The 18,568-nt window shown below is 33.9% G+C and overlaps 1 protein-coding gene across 1 annotated transcript in view; it reads left to right on the top strand.

Moving 5' to 3' along the window:
* Positions 1-295: 295 nt before the first annotated feature.
* The window catches only part of NEGR1 (neuronal growth regulator 1), an 856,835-nt gene continuing 838,562 nt past the window's right edge, over positions 296-18,568 (top strand). The window contains exon 1 of the mRNA XM_037042445.1: positions 296-607. Within this exon, the coding sequence (XP_036898340.1) occupies positions 432-607 (176 nt within the window). The 5' untranslated portion in view covers positions 296-431. The remainder of the gene's footprint in view (positions 608-18,568) is intronic.

The following is an 18,568-nucleotide window of genomic DNA, read 5'->3' on the forward strand; positions in this document are numbered from 1 at the left end:
CTGCCGCCGCTGCTGCTGCGATTGCAGCCACCGCCGCTGCCGCTCGCCCAGCCTCCGCCACCGCACCTCCTCCCTCACTTGCCGGCGCGCTTGCCTCCTCGCTAGATGGTGTGCGAGCCGCCCGAGAATTAGACACACTCCGGACTCGGCCAGAATCAACCGAGAGGAGGTGTAGTGTGGTGCTAGGGGGTGGGAGGGGAGGGAGGGAGGGACAGCAAAGAAGAGAAGGAGAGCAGGCCAAAAAAGAGAGAGAAACAACATCCAACAACTAGAAGGGGGGAAAGAAAGAAAGAAAAGAAACCCACCCACCCATCAAAAAAAAAAAAAAAAATCCTGTGGCGCGCCGCCTGGTTCCCGGGAAGACTCGCCAGCACCAGGGGGTGGGGGAGTGCGAGCTGAAAGCTTCTGGAGAGTGAGCAGCCCTAGCAGGGATGGACATGATGCTGTTGGTGCAGGGTGCTTGTTGCTCGAACCAGTGGCTGGCGGCGGTGCTGCTCAGCCTTTGCTGCCTGCTGCCCTCCTGCCTCCCGGCTGGACAGAGTGTGGACTTCCCCTGGGCGGCCGTGGACAACATGATGGTCAGAAAAGGGGACACGGCGGTGCTTAGGTAGGAAGAACGGCGTGCCTTTCGTACTTGTCTCAGTCTATCTTTCCGTCTGTCTTTCCACTTTTTTTTTTGTTGTTGTTCTCCTTAAACCGAATAACGATGCTGGTGGTGATCACTATCAAAAGACCACGTCTCAAGACATCCAGGTACTGATTCTGCCCCAGCCGTGGTCCCTTTATGCTGGGGCAGGTAGCAAGCTGGACTGGTGATGCTAAAGCACTTTGCCCGAATGCCAAAGCCCCGGGATGAGTGAAGCGTGCGGTTTAGGAGGGACAGGTGGCACTTTGAAACTCAATTCACAAGGTCTCTGTTTTACTGTCATTGGGTACTCTTGGAGAGTCTGGCAAGTTTATCAGGTTTGTTTCTGTTATACTCTAGTCTAAGTGACTTTTTCAAACTGCTCGCTCCCCGCTCCCATTTATTTTCCTTCTCAGTTGGACACTCCCTCTTCAGCTTTCTTTCTTTCCTCTTACCCCTTTTCCCCGTTCCTTTCTTCTCTTTCTTTTTTTCTACCATTTCTCCACCCGCTTCTTACTCTTTTCTGTCCATTGCCTCTTTCCCCTCCTTTTCTATTTTCTCTCTATTCTTCTCTCTTCTATTTTATCCTCAATTTTCTCTATTCAAAAAAAAATCGCCACCGCTCTAATTTTTAATCCTCTTATTTAACCCCCCTTCCTCCACTCTTCATCCTAGCCCACTGCTCACTTTTGTTCATTAGTATCCTCATTCTGTGATCTTGTCATCCTTTTTTTTTTGCCATCACATTTCCCATCTCTCTCCCTATCTCTGTCACATACACATGCATGTTTCCTCCAACACCCTCCTGTGCTGTATTTTTTCACCCTCACAAATCTCTTTTTCTTCATATACTCTGTCTCACATCCTCACACACATTGGGTCCTCCCATGCTCTCACAACCACTTTCACATTCAGATTCTCTTTCACTGTTTAAAAGGCACACACTTCTTCACTGTTCCACACACTGTCACTCACACATGTGCACAGGATGGAGGTCTCTCTCTCTGCCCCCCCCCCATTTTCTCTGTTATCTTTTCCCACCTCCCTCCCTTCCTCCTTCCATCTTCAGTTTTACTTCTTTTTATCACTCTCCTCTCTTCCCCTCTTTCCCCCAAGCTTGAGCACTGAAATGTTTTGTCATTAATGAGTACCCATAGCCTGATGTTATCCCTAAGCAACACTGCAGAGTGAGCTTCTGGAAACATTTTCTCTCCTGTGAAAATATAAATTGATGATCAGCAGTACTTAGAACTGAACAAGGCTAAATGCTCTTCTTCCTTCCTTTTCTCTGCCCTCCCTTCTCCCCCCACACTTCCACCTGATGTATACCTCAGATCTTCCTGAAAGATCTTCTTTCTCTCCACTGGGTGGTAGTTGGCTTTTACGTGTGGATTGCACACAATCAGTATACACGGCATGTCTAAGGTGGGAGAGTGAGATATGTTTCTGTTTAGATCACATAACATTTTAAATTTAATGATATATCTGGGTGTGGTATATGACTTTGATCTTCTGAAACATGTTTATGAGTTCAAATGTGTATGGAATATACTTAGAGTATCTAATATATATACTAATATCATGCTTTTATAATATACTTTTTTATCTTTGCTGTAATCACAAATGCTACTGGGTGTGTACAAAAATAATGAATGATTTTTATAACTTAGCAAAATACCTTTTCATTGTTGGTAAAAGCGATGAACTCTTTGTTACATAGAGGATAGAAATTAAGACCATGTTTATGTTCTTTATATTGAAGTTTCTTTTAAAAGTTTGAACAATAGTGATAAGGATGAGACATTATTTTCAGAGGCTGTGAACAAATATTCATGGGAGGTGCAGTCTATTATATGTTTTTGTCACAACATATTACATATTTGTAATGAGCGTTAATATTTTCAGCCTAAAGGATTTGATAGACTGCTTATATTTTGATGATATATCTTGACATTTTATTTCTAATGGACAATCTAATAAATACAATGGCCAATTGAAATAGCTGAATCCACATTTTGCTTCTAAGACACTTATGGTTACTTCACTCATTGCTCCTAATACTAAATCTCTAACTAGTGGGGACTGTATCTTTCCAGTGTTGGTTTGGTGCAGACCTTGTATACTTATATGCATTGTACCTCATCCTTTTTTTTTTTTTTTTTTTGCTATATCCTGAGTTTTGTAGTATCTTATTTTAGGGGACTTTCGACTTTCAAAATTTTTAAGCAGAATGAAATTGCTCTTCTAAATGATTTTCTTAACCATTTACAGTGTTTTTTTTTAATAAAAGAAATCCACTTTTTTGCCATATGTGAGAGAAATCAGATCTGCATTACTTTTTACCCAGAGTAATTTGCCAATAGTAATGCTAGAACTCCATAGAGAGTATCCCATTTTTTTACCTTTTCACATTGTCCATGGATTTTTAACTATTTTAACATCTATATAAAAATTCTCAGTTGTTTTTCTTAACTCCTCCCCTGCAACTGGAGTTGACTCTGTACACATAGACCAGTAGAGACAGAACTTAAAAATGATTTGCATATAAGTCAGGTGACATATTTTTCATCAAAAGTAATGTCAGAGTTACATTTTATATTTTTGTTTTAGATATTTAGAGCTATATATGATGTTATTCTGTAACTCATTAGAAAACAAATCAAATTGCACAAAATTTACTCTCAACCACACTCCCCCCACCCCCATCCCCAATTAAAGTACCTAAATCTGATGTGAATACTTTATTGATTACATTATACTATTTATTAAGCTTTACACTATATACTCTTTTTAATCTAACACATTCCTCAAGGTGTCTCTAATAAAAATCAAACAGCAGCATAACAGTTATCAAATAACTTTAAGTGCTAAAGGCCTGAAAGTGCAAACATGTCACTAGTGACTCTGTTGCTTTTGGCTACATTAATGAAACAGAAGTTTAAAGGTCAAGTGATACATTTTTATCTCCTAAATGCCACAATGTCTGTGTTAGAGAAAATAATAAAAAAAAAACAAAACTTCTTAACTGGTTTATAATGCAAAAGAGAAATTCATTCTATGATCTATTAACTACATCTCTCATTAGTAGGCCATCTTCTCTGTTTAACTTAGAGGACTTATTATTAAATTTCGTTCGATAATTTCGACATTCTTATTATTTTAACTTTTGTTTTTTAATGTTAGTGAAGCAATGTATTAAATGTCAAAATGTCCATTTCTTCTAATAATATTATTCACCGTTAAATGTCTGGAGGATTCACTGTAGCTATTTGGACCTTCTTAATAAAGGATTTAATGATACATCTACTCAATAACATAATGTTTGGCATTTCCCTTACTGAAACTTTGGATTCAAATAAATACATGGATGTCTAAAGTACATTTGTAGTTTGCTACAAACCCAAACTAATATATTCATGACTTTTTTTAAAAAGTGACTTTGATTGCAATTACATTTAATATGTATTAGTATTTTATACATAATGAAACTTGTTAACTGTATATGGAGAATTAACTTTTCCTGCAGTCTTTAAATTGCATTTTGCATTGTGCAGAAGACCTGAGTAAATGTTTCATGGGAGACATAACAAAGAACAGGAGGTGCTAGAACCAACTTGATTGCACTTCAGAACCCGGTATTTCTAGATGTAGAAAATCTAGAGGAACATAACTCTGGATCAATACATACATTTCAGATGTTTTTTGAAATATAGTTTTATAGTTAATTTAAGGTGAATCCATTGTTTTATTCTTACTTTATTAATGAACATATTTATGTTAACATGTCCAAAATGTCTAATATTTTTGGAAACAATACAAAGAACATCCTCATTTACATCCAGTGTCTGAATGTTTTTAAAAACACATGCCATTATTAAACTAATTATTTCAGTCTGTTTCTACTTCAACTTTTCTGTATGAATTCTGTACATTTTAAGCCACCTTTCTGATATGAATTCAAAATATTCTATTCCCTACTTGCTATGCTTTAATCAAATGAAAGGAGATTCTTTTTTTTTTAAAAGATTTTATTTACTTATCTTTAGAGGGGAAGGGAAGGAAAGAGGGAGAGAAATATCAATGTATGGTTGCTTCTCATGTGTCCCCTGCTGGGAGCTGGTCTGCAACCCAGGCATGTGCCCTGACTGGGAATCGAACCACGATCCTTTGGTTTGCAGGCCCGTGCTCAATTCACTGAGCTACACCAGCCAGGGTAGAGCTTCTTTTCTTAAATGTGATATATTGTACCTTAACAAAGTTGAACACAACTGTGTTATTTTAACACAATAGATTTCAATGGAACTTATATGATACTGTAATAAGAAGGAAGACTTTTAAAAAAATATTTTATTTATTTATCCTTAGAGGGGAAGGGAAGGAGAGGGGGAGAGAAACATCAATGTATGGTTGCCTCTCCTGGGTCCCCTGCTGGGAACTGGCCTGCAACCCAGGCATGTGCCCTGACTGGGAATCGAACCGCGATCGTGTGCTTCGCAGGCCCGTGCTCAATCCACTGAGCTACACCAGCCAGGGGGAAGAAGGAAGACTTTTGATTAAAGGATAAAACTTAGAGTTCATTTCCACAGAAAATCTTTCCACTAGAAGACACAAAACTTTTTAAAGTGGATTTATAAATGGATATGACAAGTATTTATTACTTCTTAGCCCATTCATCCAATACATTTGCCTTTGATTAGACTATATCAATTAGTTTAGTGTGGATACAAGAGAGTAAATGATTTATTTATGAGAATGAAGAATTACTAATAGCAATAAAAATCAATTAGACTATACATCAAGGATATCATTGAAGAGTCTTGTATTGTCTGCTTAGTCATTCCCATACATTGGTGCATCACATATCCCAGATAAACGTCAGGTGTATAGGTATTTTCAATTTCGAACATTAAGGCATTATTTAAAAACCCATATGTTTATTATATAGTATCATTGAGCAAATGTATTTATAATTCTGATTTCTTTCTTTAAAATAGAGGAGGTAATAGATTGTAATACTGAGTCAGTTTGGAAAAATGTGTTTCAAAATAGGGAATAAAATGCTACAATATTACCTATAGTGATTTTCCTGAGCTGTTCTGTTAGCATGACTTATTACTTGGCATATTAATATGCAATAATTTGTTATATTGGAGAACAATAGTATATTTTAAGTCTTGCTCAGTCTTTTTAATTCAGAAGAATTTATAAGCCCATGTGGTTAAATCTTTGGACACAAACATTAAAGATGTACTTATTTTAAGTAAATTGGCTTTGGAATTAGACAGCTCCGTGGAATAAGTTGATTCTGCAATACCAGGCTTCTGAAGAGTTTAGAGAAATGTGCACGTCCTCTACACAACAGTTCTGGGCCTGATGCTGTGGAGCTAATCGCTAAGTCGAATTTACAAGTCAGACCTGTCTTCAGCTGTGGTTGGCCAGTGATAGGTAGTTTTGGGAGAATGAAGGACAGAAGGGTTTAGCGGCCAGGGTGTTTGTTTCTCCCTTCCTTCATTGCTTTGGGTAATATCCAGCAATGTCTCCATCTCCCAAGGAACCTCTTTGTTCCAATTTCTACCTCATAACTGGCTCCTGGTTCTGCTTGTGCCTCATCCATTTGATCTTTTAACCTAAGAGCAGTAATGCTTTCCCACTGCTCTCATGACTGGGTTTGGCAATCAGCTTTTCCGTCCCTTTGTAACCGGTTCCCTCCGTTAAATTCCCTCTGTTCTAAATATCCAGAATGCCTTAACTTTTGCTGGTCGAGTCCTGGTTAATACCAAGTGAAAAGCAATAATTTCAGAAATTTTAATTGTATTTGATTAAATTACTATTTTTGCCCATGGCGCCATAATGTTGCTTGCTAGATTGGATAGCAACACTGGGGCATATTGCAAACAAGAAAGATGGATATTTGGGTTGTTTCATACCCAGATTATGATGAGAATAAAGCAAATTTATAAATATTTAATTAACTAGTGAATACATGATTTTACTAATATCTGTATCTATCTGTCTATATCTATCTGTATATATATAGTGTTGCTATAGGAGGGAAAATATAGAAGTTGGTGGGCATATATTGGCAACACTCAATAATACTATATCTTTATTTTACTGAGCAAAAGATAACTAGGGCTAAACTCTGCTTGTGAATATGTGATCAAAATGGTAGAATAATTCTTATAGTGTTGCCCATTTAAATTAATAGGAATCAAAGGTGTTTAATATAGCTTAATACTCAAGGAGTTTTCAGTTTCTTATGAAGTACATGTTGAAAACAATGCACATGTTTCAAGTATTGAAGTATGTAATGACTGTAGAAATTACTATCTCAAGCCTTTTGAATCTTTTGATCAGAAATCAAATCACTGGAATACTACTCAGCCATAAAAAAGAAGAAACTTTTACTTTATGCAACAGTATGGATAGACCTAGAGAACAATATGAAATAAGCCAGTCAGAGAAAGACAAATACCACATGATTTCATTTATATTTGGAATGTAATGAACACACTGAACTAACAAGCAAAATAGAGACAGACTCAGAGATGGAGAGCGGGGTGATAACTATGGGAGAAACAGTCAGGGATGGAGGGATTGAGCAAAAAAGGAAAAAGGATTCATGGTTATGGACAACAGTGTGGTAATTGCAGGGGTGGTGGTGGAAGGGGAATAAATGGTAATGGGTATAATAAAAACGAATAAATAGAAAACAAATCACTTTTATACCATATTCTGTTCAAATTAGCATAAATGAAGATATTATGGACATCACATAACTTACATAGAATAGTGAAAGGATTCTTCATTAGTGAGTATTATTCATTTGTTTTCAACTTACTCTTTCTCTTAACTGACTATTAGATGATGTGGTGACCTTCCCCCTAACTTCTTCAAAATACTTTCTGAAAGATACTTGTTTAGGTGTCTGGCTCCAGTATAAACAAGCAGTCATCATAAAGTCCTGCTTTTGGTACATTTCTCCACACTTTCACAGGGAAGATGTTCATTTAAGAGCCATTAATGAATCGATGCTCTCTCAACGATGTTCAAGGGAGGATTTCTGAATTGGGAAGACAATGCTTGTTGGTCTCTACCATTTGGTGTTTCTCAAAGTCTAGTTGATCCATTACAAATTACCATTGATGCTTTATATATATGAGAATGTAATGTTTACTGTTGTATTTTCCCCTAGGAGCATAATATAATTTGCCTTTTAGCTTCTGTAAAGGAAATTTTAAATTGGGTTATGTGCTTTTTTATCAGGTGTTTTATGTGTTTCAAGATCATCCGTGGAAACAAGAACTTCCCATACTCCTAGAGAGTAAAATCTAAGATTTTTCTATGTGGTTCTGATCATTATCAGGCTTGGATTTTATTAGTTTACCACACCTAAGAATGTGGTTAATTTAATAAATATTGAAGAAGATTAATAGTAGTGTTATTTTTGATCATTTGTTAAAATATATTAATTTCGAGTGACTAAACACCTGGGTTTGTAAGCTCTACAACTGTCGTTCTCCTATCCTTATGGCTTAAACAATAGTTGTACATATATCAAGCTAGCATCCACTATTTTGTAATTAATGAATCCACAGAAGGATAAATGAAAATATAAACATACTTGTTTTTAGTTTATTGTTTCAGATTTAAAAATTGTAATGTCTGTTGTAGCATGGTAGATCTGCATGCTTACAGTGATTAAGTACTTTGTGTTGAATCTATATATGAATAGCCTTTGCCTTAAGTAATTCCTGCAAAGTCCTAAGGAGTTAAGACACATTGGAAGCATTCAGTGTCATTAAATTGCAGGCTATAACTTACAACTTAAGAAAAAGTATTCGATACTGAAGGTATTTTTAAATAAAATGTATTAAAATAGGGTAGAAGGCATTATACATATTAAAGGTAAGTATTGTTTGATTAAACTTTTATTGTGTGTGTGTTTGTATGTGTATGTTGTGTCAAGATTTTAGATGTATTTCTCACTGTGGGTTTCAGAAGAAAAAGTTTGAAATGCAGTGGCATACTTATTGTAAGACTTTGAGATGTAGTTATAATTTTAAGAAGACCCAGGATTTTCAATGATATAGGAGGGCTTTTGCTATTTACAATTACAATCAGCAGATAACAGAAACAGTTCGAAATAGTAAAAAGTTTTTTTTGTTTGTTTGTTTCTACCTCAACTCCTGGAGGTTCCTCTTCCTTTCTTCTAAGATTTCCATTAAATAAAATCAATACAAGTAAAGAGGCAGAGAGAATTGACTATTTGCTATGGATGAATAACTCGCAATTGTGAAAAGTATTGTAGCTACACACCCCAAACTAGGGCAGAACTTTTGTATCATTCTAAGCGTCTTCCAGCATTAGGTCAACAGTACTTTATAAACCACAGGGTATTGATACAGCTGATAGAATTTTAATGTGGTCATCTGGCTTTGATTTATCATGCTGGGGAGGTTATCTATGAGCATAGTGGTTTCTCAGCCATATCAAGTTCTGAGTCCTGGGAGAGGACCTCTGATGCTCTTAAGCATCCAGCTGGCATGGGAACTGGTCTTTTAATCACTTTTTCTAGGAAAAGGGGAATATAAGAAAGCAGGAATTTGGCAGTATTGCCAATATTAAGTGTTGTTCCTCTGAACAGAAGCCAATCTATTATACTTTCCAGATAGCTGGTAATTTGTTCAATTTAAGAGAGATGTTTATAACCCTTTTCAGTCCAGAGCTAAATTATTCTTTACTGTATTTCACTAAGTCGTTTGGACACAGGTCCAGTGACCATGCTCATCCTGCAGAATAGGGTTTCTTTAAAGCTATAGCGGCTGCCATAAAGTATTGAAAGGTTTTCGCTGATTTAAAGGGCCACAGGAAAAATGTGTTCTGTTGCCTTCAGAAAGTCCTTTCCTCTCATGGAACTAAATTAAATTTAGAGATATTAAAAGGATTTAGGAGATATTGTGAACATAAGAGCTGTAATCAGAAGGCAAGAGAGTAATGCTTGTATTTTCTCTCCAGTAACATTACATACTATTGCATTGGGATATTAAGTGAATAAATCAAAAGGATCATAAAGTTTTTCTAATCTTATAGATATAATATTTCTTAGAGGAGAACATATTTTGATATATTTGATTTGTGAGAAACCTATTTTCAAACTAATGTCTTGGTAATTGATCAGCTAAATAGAAAATAACGTCCGTACTGCTTGACATATTACTTGACACGTTATGAGAGCTCAAGCCCTGAATGGTGAGTGTAGGAATTGAAGGCAAAAAGAAAGAAAGGAAAAAGGGAGGAAGAAAGAGATGAAAGTATGCTATATGAGTAATTTCTAATACAATTACCTAAAATTACTGGGATGACATAAAATTAAGCCCACAAATTTTACTATATGGAAGAATTACAATACAAATAATGAATTTCAGTTTAAATACATTAAATAATTGGAATAATGTTAAACCTACATCCTTCCATGATGAAGTGATGTCCATTGTACAAATTGAAGTTTTAAAGTCATACTTTACACTCAGGTGTCAGCCAGTCTTCCAGATAACTAGTACATTTATGTTTATTTTAAAAGATAGTAACTGTAGCCCTGGCTGGTGTAGCACAGTGGATTGAGCATGAGTTGTGAACCAAAGGGTCTCGGTTCAGTTCCCAGTCAGGGCATATGCCTGGGTTGTGGGCCTGTTCCCCAGTGGGGGCCATGTGAGAGGCATCCACAGTTGATGTTTCTTTCCCTCTCTTTCTCCTTCTCTTCCCCTCTCTCTAAAAATAAAAAAAAAAAAGAAATAAAATATTAAAAAAAAAGATGTTAACTGTAGTTTGGCCTGCAATGGGGTCAGGGACCGATGTTTTGTAATATGTTCATAAAAGAAAATTATATATAAATCTTTGAATAACTGCTTACTTGTCTTCTTGAGAACATGTCATTGATCGATTTTTTGCTCATGCATCATTGATATGAAATAGATATAAAGAGGTATTTCTGCTTATGCACAGAGCTTATCTTCTACTGGAATTGTTCAGGTAGAAGGGAATTGTTCAGGTGCATTGCACAACCTGTCATGGTTCAAGGTATCTGGAATAGTAGTGAGGAGAGTTTGAGCTTCTGTTTTTCCACTTACTGGATACGTGACTTGAACATAAATGCCTTACCCTCACTTAATACCTCCTTAGCAAAATGACATGGATGAAAAGAGATAACACTTGTAAAATGCTAACACAGTATCTACTACATAGTAAGCACTAAATTTATATTAGCTAATAACTTGTGCTTCTTTTCTTTTCCTGATATCAATCTGAAATTTGTTGGCACTATTTAATTACTGACATGGATATATTTCCCCTCAATTAAATCACTGTGCTCATTATATGTGAAAACATTATACAGTATTTGTGGAATACATATATGTGTGTATGTACATACACACACACTATATATACATATATATACATACATAGTGATTTTGTTAAAATATCTCACACCCTGGGGTGTCAGATGGTGAGCTGTGGTTCATTAGAGGACCGCAAAAGAAACTGAAATAGAGAAGTTTACTATTCACACGTCCTGGAAGAGATACATATCCTACTTCCAGGGACCACAGGAGAAGTTCAAGGCAATATGTAGGCAGAGAAAGCAACAGAACCTGAACAAGTACTTTTACTAAGGGCCCTGGGTAGAGTNGTGAAAACATTATACAGTATTTGTGGAATACATATATGTGTGTATGTACATACACACACACTATATATACATATATATACATACATAGTGATTTTGTTAAAATATCTCACACCCTGGGGTGTCAGATGGTGAGCTGTGGTTCATTAGAGGACCGCAAAAGAAACTGAAATAGAGAAGTTTACTATTCACATGTCCTGGAAGAGATACATATCCTACTTCCAGGGACCACAGGAGAAGTTCAAGGCAATATGCAGGCAGAGAAAGCAACAGAACCTGAACAAGTACTTTTACTAAGGGCCCTGGGTAGAGTGCTTTAGGCTGGATTTAGCCAAGGCTGAATTGGTCATTTCAGACCATAAAAAATGTATTTATGATGGAGTCATCAACATCATGATTCAGTTTCAACTCTCACTGAGTATCTACTATATATGATATACCATCACAACAGTGTGCAATAAGGCATTGCTATCCTGGTTTTATAGTCAAGTAAACGCAAGTTTGGAAAGGTAAGGTAATCTACCCCTGGTTGAACAGGGAGTGGCTGGGCCAGAATTCAAATCTCAGTTCTTCTATCCCAAGCCTCCTGGTTTTTCTACAATCTGTGTCTCTCACTAAGGAGATCAAAACAACTGATAAGTTTATTGCTTTGAGTTATTAACATTTATTAAGCACCCTCTGAATTTTAACTACTGCTAAATTGGTAATGATAAAAATCAAGAAAGCACATTATATATTTGAGAAAAATTAAATTATTTTCAATAAGAAAAGGTACTTAGCATGAATTATAAGCATTTACCAAAAAACCCCTCTTACCCAAAATTATTTTATTCCTAATGATTATAAGTTACCGATAATATAAGAGAAAAATAAACAACTTTGATCATTTATAGTTAAGCATTATACATCCGTTACTTCATTGAATCCTCACAGCAACCTACTTTTTTTTTCTATTTTATAAGTGTAGAAACAAACTCATAGAAGATGAATCACTTTCTCAGCTTTAATACAGGTAGTAAACAGCATATCCAGGATTTGGTCCTAAGCCTGTGTGTCTCCAAAGCCCATGCTTATTTCCTGGGGCTTTTCGTATACTCTGATCCTTAGTAAAAAGAAAAGCTGTCCTTGCTTGCTGTGGTTTTCCAAGTCCTCAATTTAATCATTTGAATGCTAATTCTGGTATAACTCTAAAGAGTGAGTCAAACTGATTTAGAACTCTCTTTTGAAAAGGAAATGAAACATTGAAATTAGATGGGCTGGCTTTTCCTACTAGCTGGTAGAGGAGGATATATATATATATATATATATATATATATATATATATATATTAGCCTAATTGAACAAAAACTTGTTTTTATGTAATTTAAGAATCTTCTTTAATGTACTTTCATAGTCATGTTCTACAGATTTTGCATGTGTCGCTAAGAGGAGGTAAGTGTCCTGATGTTTTATTCCTTGGTTATCTAAAGCTTTCCTAATATGAAGTCTTATTTTTGTTTTATGTCAGTCAAGAATTTTTCAACTCTCTCTAGTCCACTTCTACCTCTTTATTCCCTGAATTTTGAATTTCTGTACCTTCCCATTTTATAATGTTTATCCCATCAATTTTACATTATAGTATATTGTCATCTGTTTTTATTCTACAAAGGAATATACCAGCTATTATCTTACATAACAGTCTTTCACTTATTACAAATCTTTTGCAGAACTTTGCATAATGGTATTTCTATAGAATATGCTTATTAAATTCCTATAGAATATTCTTATTAAACTCTTTAATAAGAATTCTAAATTCCAGAATTCATATTAAATTCAAATATTTAAATTGATTTTTCATTTTCTTTTTGTATTTCAGGGATTTATTTTATATATTTTCTCATTGTGTAATGCCCCCTGCAACAAGAACATGATCTAGAACAACTTCACCATTTTCAGCATATACTTATTGAGTCCTCGCCATAAACTAGATACTTTTAATAAGTTTGGGATGCAGTGATAATAAGGAGATAAGGTCCTTTCTATTGAGTTTACACTGCATTTCAATCTGTGTTCCTAAACAGTGTTGTATGGTGTAAGGAACTTATGTTTGGCATTTTCCTTGACCGTCTCAGCGCCCTGGTCACAATCAAATTATTGGGTTTTTCCGAGACTCAGTTTTATTGTTGGCAAAGGGAAATAGTGACAGCTACTTCTATACTGTGCCTACCAGGAGTCCTGGTAATAACATGTATGAACATGTCCTAAGTGACATTCAGCGTACAGTTGGCTCTTGTATCAATGTCTTTTCTCTCTATCTTCCTCATTCTTCCTTATTTATATAGCTATAACTTGCGGACAGAACTGCCTGGTTAAAGAAATGTTTACATGTTGTATTGTGCTTTTCTATGTTCTGTTTGTTTTCTAGTTACTTCTGAGGCTCATCAATTTTTAACTGATACTTTGAAGAGTAGAAGTCATTGTAATGCATGATGACTATCTGTCTTGTTCACTTGTCTTAAGTGAATTTATTTCACTTAAGTCATTTATTTTATTTTCATCTTATTTTTATTTCATCTTATTTGATTTTTGTTTCATCTTAAGTGATTTGCCTTCATACTCTCCTCTCTTAAATACTTTTTGTACATGGATTTCCCATTATATCGGTCAGTTTTTGACATACTGAATGTCCATGCAAAGTATATTTTCTTCCTCAGTTTCTTCTCTTGGCCTCAAAACCTTGTAAATATTATGTATTTCTTCTAAAACCCAACACTTTTCTCAGTATATGTGTATCATTATTTTTCTTGGTTGCAATGGTTATATACATATGGGATCCTTCATAATTATCAACTGATCCTCTATTTGAACAACAAAGCAAATAATGTGTGAAATCCTTCTGCAAATAATTCTTAAAATAACACTTCTGTGCTTTCGCCACTTTATTTTCTAAACTATCCTAAGCCTCCTACCCCAATAGAAGGGATGACACTTCTCCTTGATCTCTATAAGTGCTAAGCTGATTTTCTGATTTTTCTTGGGGTATTCTAAAAATCCTCTTTATATTTGACATATGTATATAATCACTTGGTTTCTGGTAGACAATATCTAGACTTTTGTATAACATCTAGCTTCAAGTACCACACAATTTACATGTATGTTATTTATGGGAGAAAAAACTAAATGTAAATTAGTGTTAAATTTCTTTATTTACATTAAACTCCCTAGTCATCCTTCTTTTCTACACAAGAATATTGTGCTTTTTCAAATTCTTTCTTAACCCTTCCATATCCTCATTATTTTCCTATTTTCAGCTACTTACACATATGTATTTGTGTTGGGCCTTTAAAATAGTTGTATTTCTTTGAATCATTAAAAAAATGCGTCAAAAATTGGTTAAGTTTAGTTACCTCTATATAGAAAGGGTTGTATATAAGTAGCACCTAAACTATAGGTTGTGAGAATTAAATGAGGTAAAGTTTATAAACTCCATAGCACCATGCTTGATATAAAAGAGGCGATATGTAAATGTTAGCTATTATGATTTTTATAAATATTGTTAACAATAGACCTTCGGTAATATTGTAGGGGGTTAGCTGACTACAGTCAAAATCAAGATCTTCTGGTAATGTGCTCACTTCTACATTCTCTACCATGCTGCAGGGACTTATTTCACTAATTATCCTTTATTTCAAAGAGGACTCGTTGCAATTTCCCCTCTTTTGTGGGGACTTTCTTCTTCTCATCAGCTGATTTTCCCAAGTAGCTTTTAAATAATTTCCAAGTTTTATTTATTTTCTAAATGTAGTGTAATGCTGTTTTTTTCAGGGAACTTTTACAATTGCTCAGAATTGAAAATTTAAAGCAAAAATTTAAACACATTCAAATATATATCCCCAAATACATATACCCAAATATATACATATATGCATGTATTTGTAAATTTACTTACTTCATGACTTATAACCCCAAACAATTATCTTGTGTTAATGCTGGGCTTACCAAAATATGTTTGGTGCACTCAGTTCCTTCCTTGTACTTTAGTTATTAATATACATGTTTTATAATATATCTATATAGTTCACTTGTCTTTTGAGGCAGAACTGTTACTTTAATTGCTTAATTGTTTTTACATCCCTTGAGGTTTTGGACAGGTTTTGTTGAAATGAGTAAATAAATATGCAAAACACTAGTGTTTTTCTACTTATGACATACATATATATTTAATTTGCTAATCCATTGTAGTTTGCTATTATTGACATATTGTAACATGAATTTCATTTGGAGTACAAATTAAGGTAAATATGTATCAATATGTCTATTTGTTAGTGTTAATTTTAGTATTATATCAGTCACTGATCAGAACCTTTTTAAGGCGGGGGTCGTATTTGTCCTGTAACTATCACTGCCATATTGCCAGAAATGTTAGTATCAATAACATTATGATGGTACAGTAAAATGGATGGGAAATATTCTCACCAAACATCATATCAGGAATTAAGCAATGTGTTAGTTTTTTATAAGTGTAATGCTGCTTGAAAATAAATTTTTTTTGTGGGGGGAGGATGAGTTGATGAAATAAAAGCACTCAAGTTCCAGTGAATGGTGCTGTAGTGTTTTCCCCTGTTTTATTTAGGGAGAGGACCACAAAATAGTATCTTGTAAGTTGGGAAGGATAATTCAGGTCCAATATGATAGAACCAACTAAATGAATTTCACACTCAGAGAATTGTTATGAATATTAAATCAGGACAATGATGACAATGACTATGATTTTTATACCCTAATAAGAAAATGATTTTTAAATTTATAAAATTAAGAAGGCAGCTCATTGGAAGTTTTCCAAACATCATATAAGCCTCTAATGTGTATAATTAGTGTTACATGCCTGAAGAATTTAAAAACAGAGCCCTTAGTTTGATTTTAAAGGAAAAGAACTTTTCATTTCCAGTGCCTACTGTATATATTACTGAACATTTAATGAGATAGTCAATAAATATTTTATCTACTGATTGTTTGGCATTTCTTTAAACTAATTTAAGCATTGACTTTTTATTTCTTAGTATATTAGGGATGTACTTCAGCATCAAAATTAATTTCTAATTGTTAAATTAAATAATAGTTTTGTATCTCAGTTATTTCCTTAGAGAAAATTCAAAAGAAGTTTGTTAGACTCTAATAACACATGGCAATATGAAAACTGGTGGACATTAGTGCCACAAAGTTAAAATTAAAAGCTAACAAAAACTATCTTTTCTAAAGACAGTCAGTTTATTATCTATTTTATATCATTTTCATTTGGTAGTAGAAGGAGTGTTGGTGTTCAAACAGGCAAACAATTATCATTAGTCATACATAATTAAAACAAAAAGATTATTCAAGTGTTTAGAGTTAATATAGCATAGCAAAAATGTGACACATAGATAATACACAAATTGGTAGTAATATAGTTCTACAACTTTTGATTAAGAATAATGTTATGTATAGTTACTAAACTATTTAATGAATAAATGATAATTGACTATGTATTTAACATTTATTTGGTACAGTAGTATAAATTATAAATTTATTACATTAACAAATAATCTTAAAACAAATATAGAATGTATGTTTTTATTAATGATTTTCCATCTCTAGAAAAATTAGACTTTGGTATATTTTCTTTCAATTATTCTTTATGTTCAGGAATACATTTTCTAATAAGAAATAAAATATTGACATTTTGAACGATGGTTATGTCATCCTCAAATAAGTCTACATTATGAAATGTCTTGTTGTATAATTGATGGCTGTAATTTAAGTTATTAAATAACTGTCATAATATTACAGAAAATTAAATACTTTGAAAAATTTAAATAACAACATAAAACACTTGGTATGCATATATATTATTTTAATTTGGAAAATAAACAATAAAGGACATGTAGGAAAGTGGAAATTTAAAAATGACAATTGATAAAATATACTTAGTCATTTTAATTATTATTTTTCTATGTTTAAACAACTTTAGTAGCCTCTTATTATTTAATAATAGACTGTAAATAATGCCTCTAAAGTAGAAATCAAGATATAACTGTGAATCTTATAAGTATTGAATTAAAATTTAATATATTTTTATATTATAAAATTATAAATTTATCTTGAAATATAATGTTGTTTATGTCATCTTACTTAAATATCACACCATTCTTATAAGGAAAGCAGAACAAGTGTTGAAGTTCCCATTTTTCAAATGAATAAACACTGGCTTAAATATGTAAAGAGTTTTTGGTTATGAAATATAATTATGCCTTATAAATATCAAACAGGCTGGAACTGAGTTTGGATTCTTGTTCAGTGCACATTTCTTCTCATTTTCTGATTATAAAGCATAAACTACTCAGAGTGACATTTTATTTTATTTTGTATTTTATTTTATTTTATTTTACAGGGCTCTAGAACGTTTGATTTCATTCTGGTCTCCATGTTGAGTGTGCGGCTCATAGCCAGTGACACCACTGATTTCCAGGGGCCACTGTGTCTTTCTTTGTGCTTCATTCCCCATCACAGTTTCCCCGTTTCCCCGGAGGAAATGTGAATAGAGTAAATGTTGAAAAAAATCTAAGAAGAAACAAAATCACTAAAGAAAACTTACATTAGGGAAGGAATAATGAAGTGAAAATTACTTAATCTTTTCTCACTACTTCACTATTGCTATTTTCGTTTTTGTCATGTTTTTTTTTCTTTTTTGCCTTGGTGCTTCTTTTATTTCACTCTCTATCTCAAAACAAGGAATTACCAGGCAGGACAAATACCTGTTAATGCTGGTTTTTAGCCAATAGTGCAATGGAGAAATTATGTTACCACCTCAATTAGGAAGTCAGAAGGAGACAATTCTTTATAGAAAGTAATGCTTACATAGGAGTCATCAGGAAATATAGAAGGATATTCAAGTAAAGATAACTGCACATTCTATAGGGTCTTTTTGGGTCTGTGTTGTTTTAACTAGCTACAGTCATCCAAAGTTTTAAGTTTTTTTTAATATTTAAAGATTTTTAATTAGCATATAATATTTAATTTTGGCAACAGACTTTTCTTCCCTTTTCTATTAAAAAAACTATTTAAATGTAAACAAATAGCAAACATGCCCTTTGGAGAAATAAAGTGTTGAATTTGTGCAGGTAATGTCACTGGTAATAATAACAGAGCACTTGGATCTCTCTCGATCAGCATTTTCCTGCACAGTGTTATGGTGTTAATCTACACGATGCTAATACAAAAGAAGCTCTTTTAGCTGACCT

Source organism: Sturnira hondurensis, unplaced genomic scaffold (genome assembly GCF_014824575.4).
Source record: "Sturnira hondurensis isolate 20B ecotype Veracruz unplaced genomic scaffold, ASM1482457v3 Scaffold0000648, whole genome shotgun sequence".
In the NCBI taxonomy this organism is placed as follows: Eukaryota; Metazoa; Chordata; class Mammalia; order Chiroptera; family Phyllostomidae; genus Sturnira; species Sturnira hondurensis.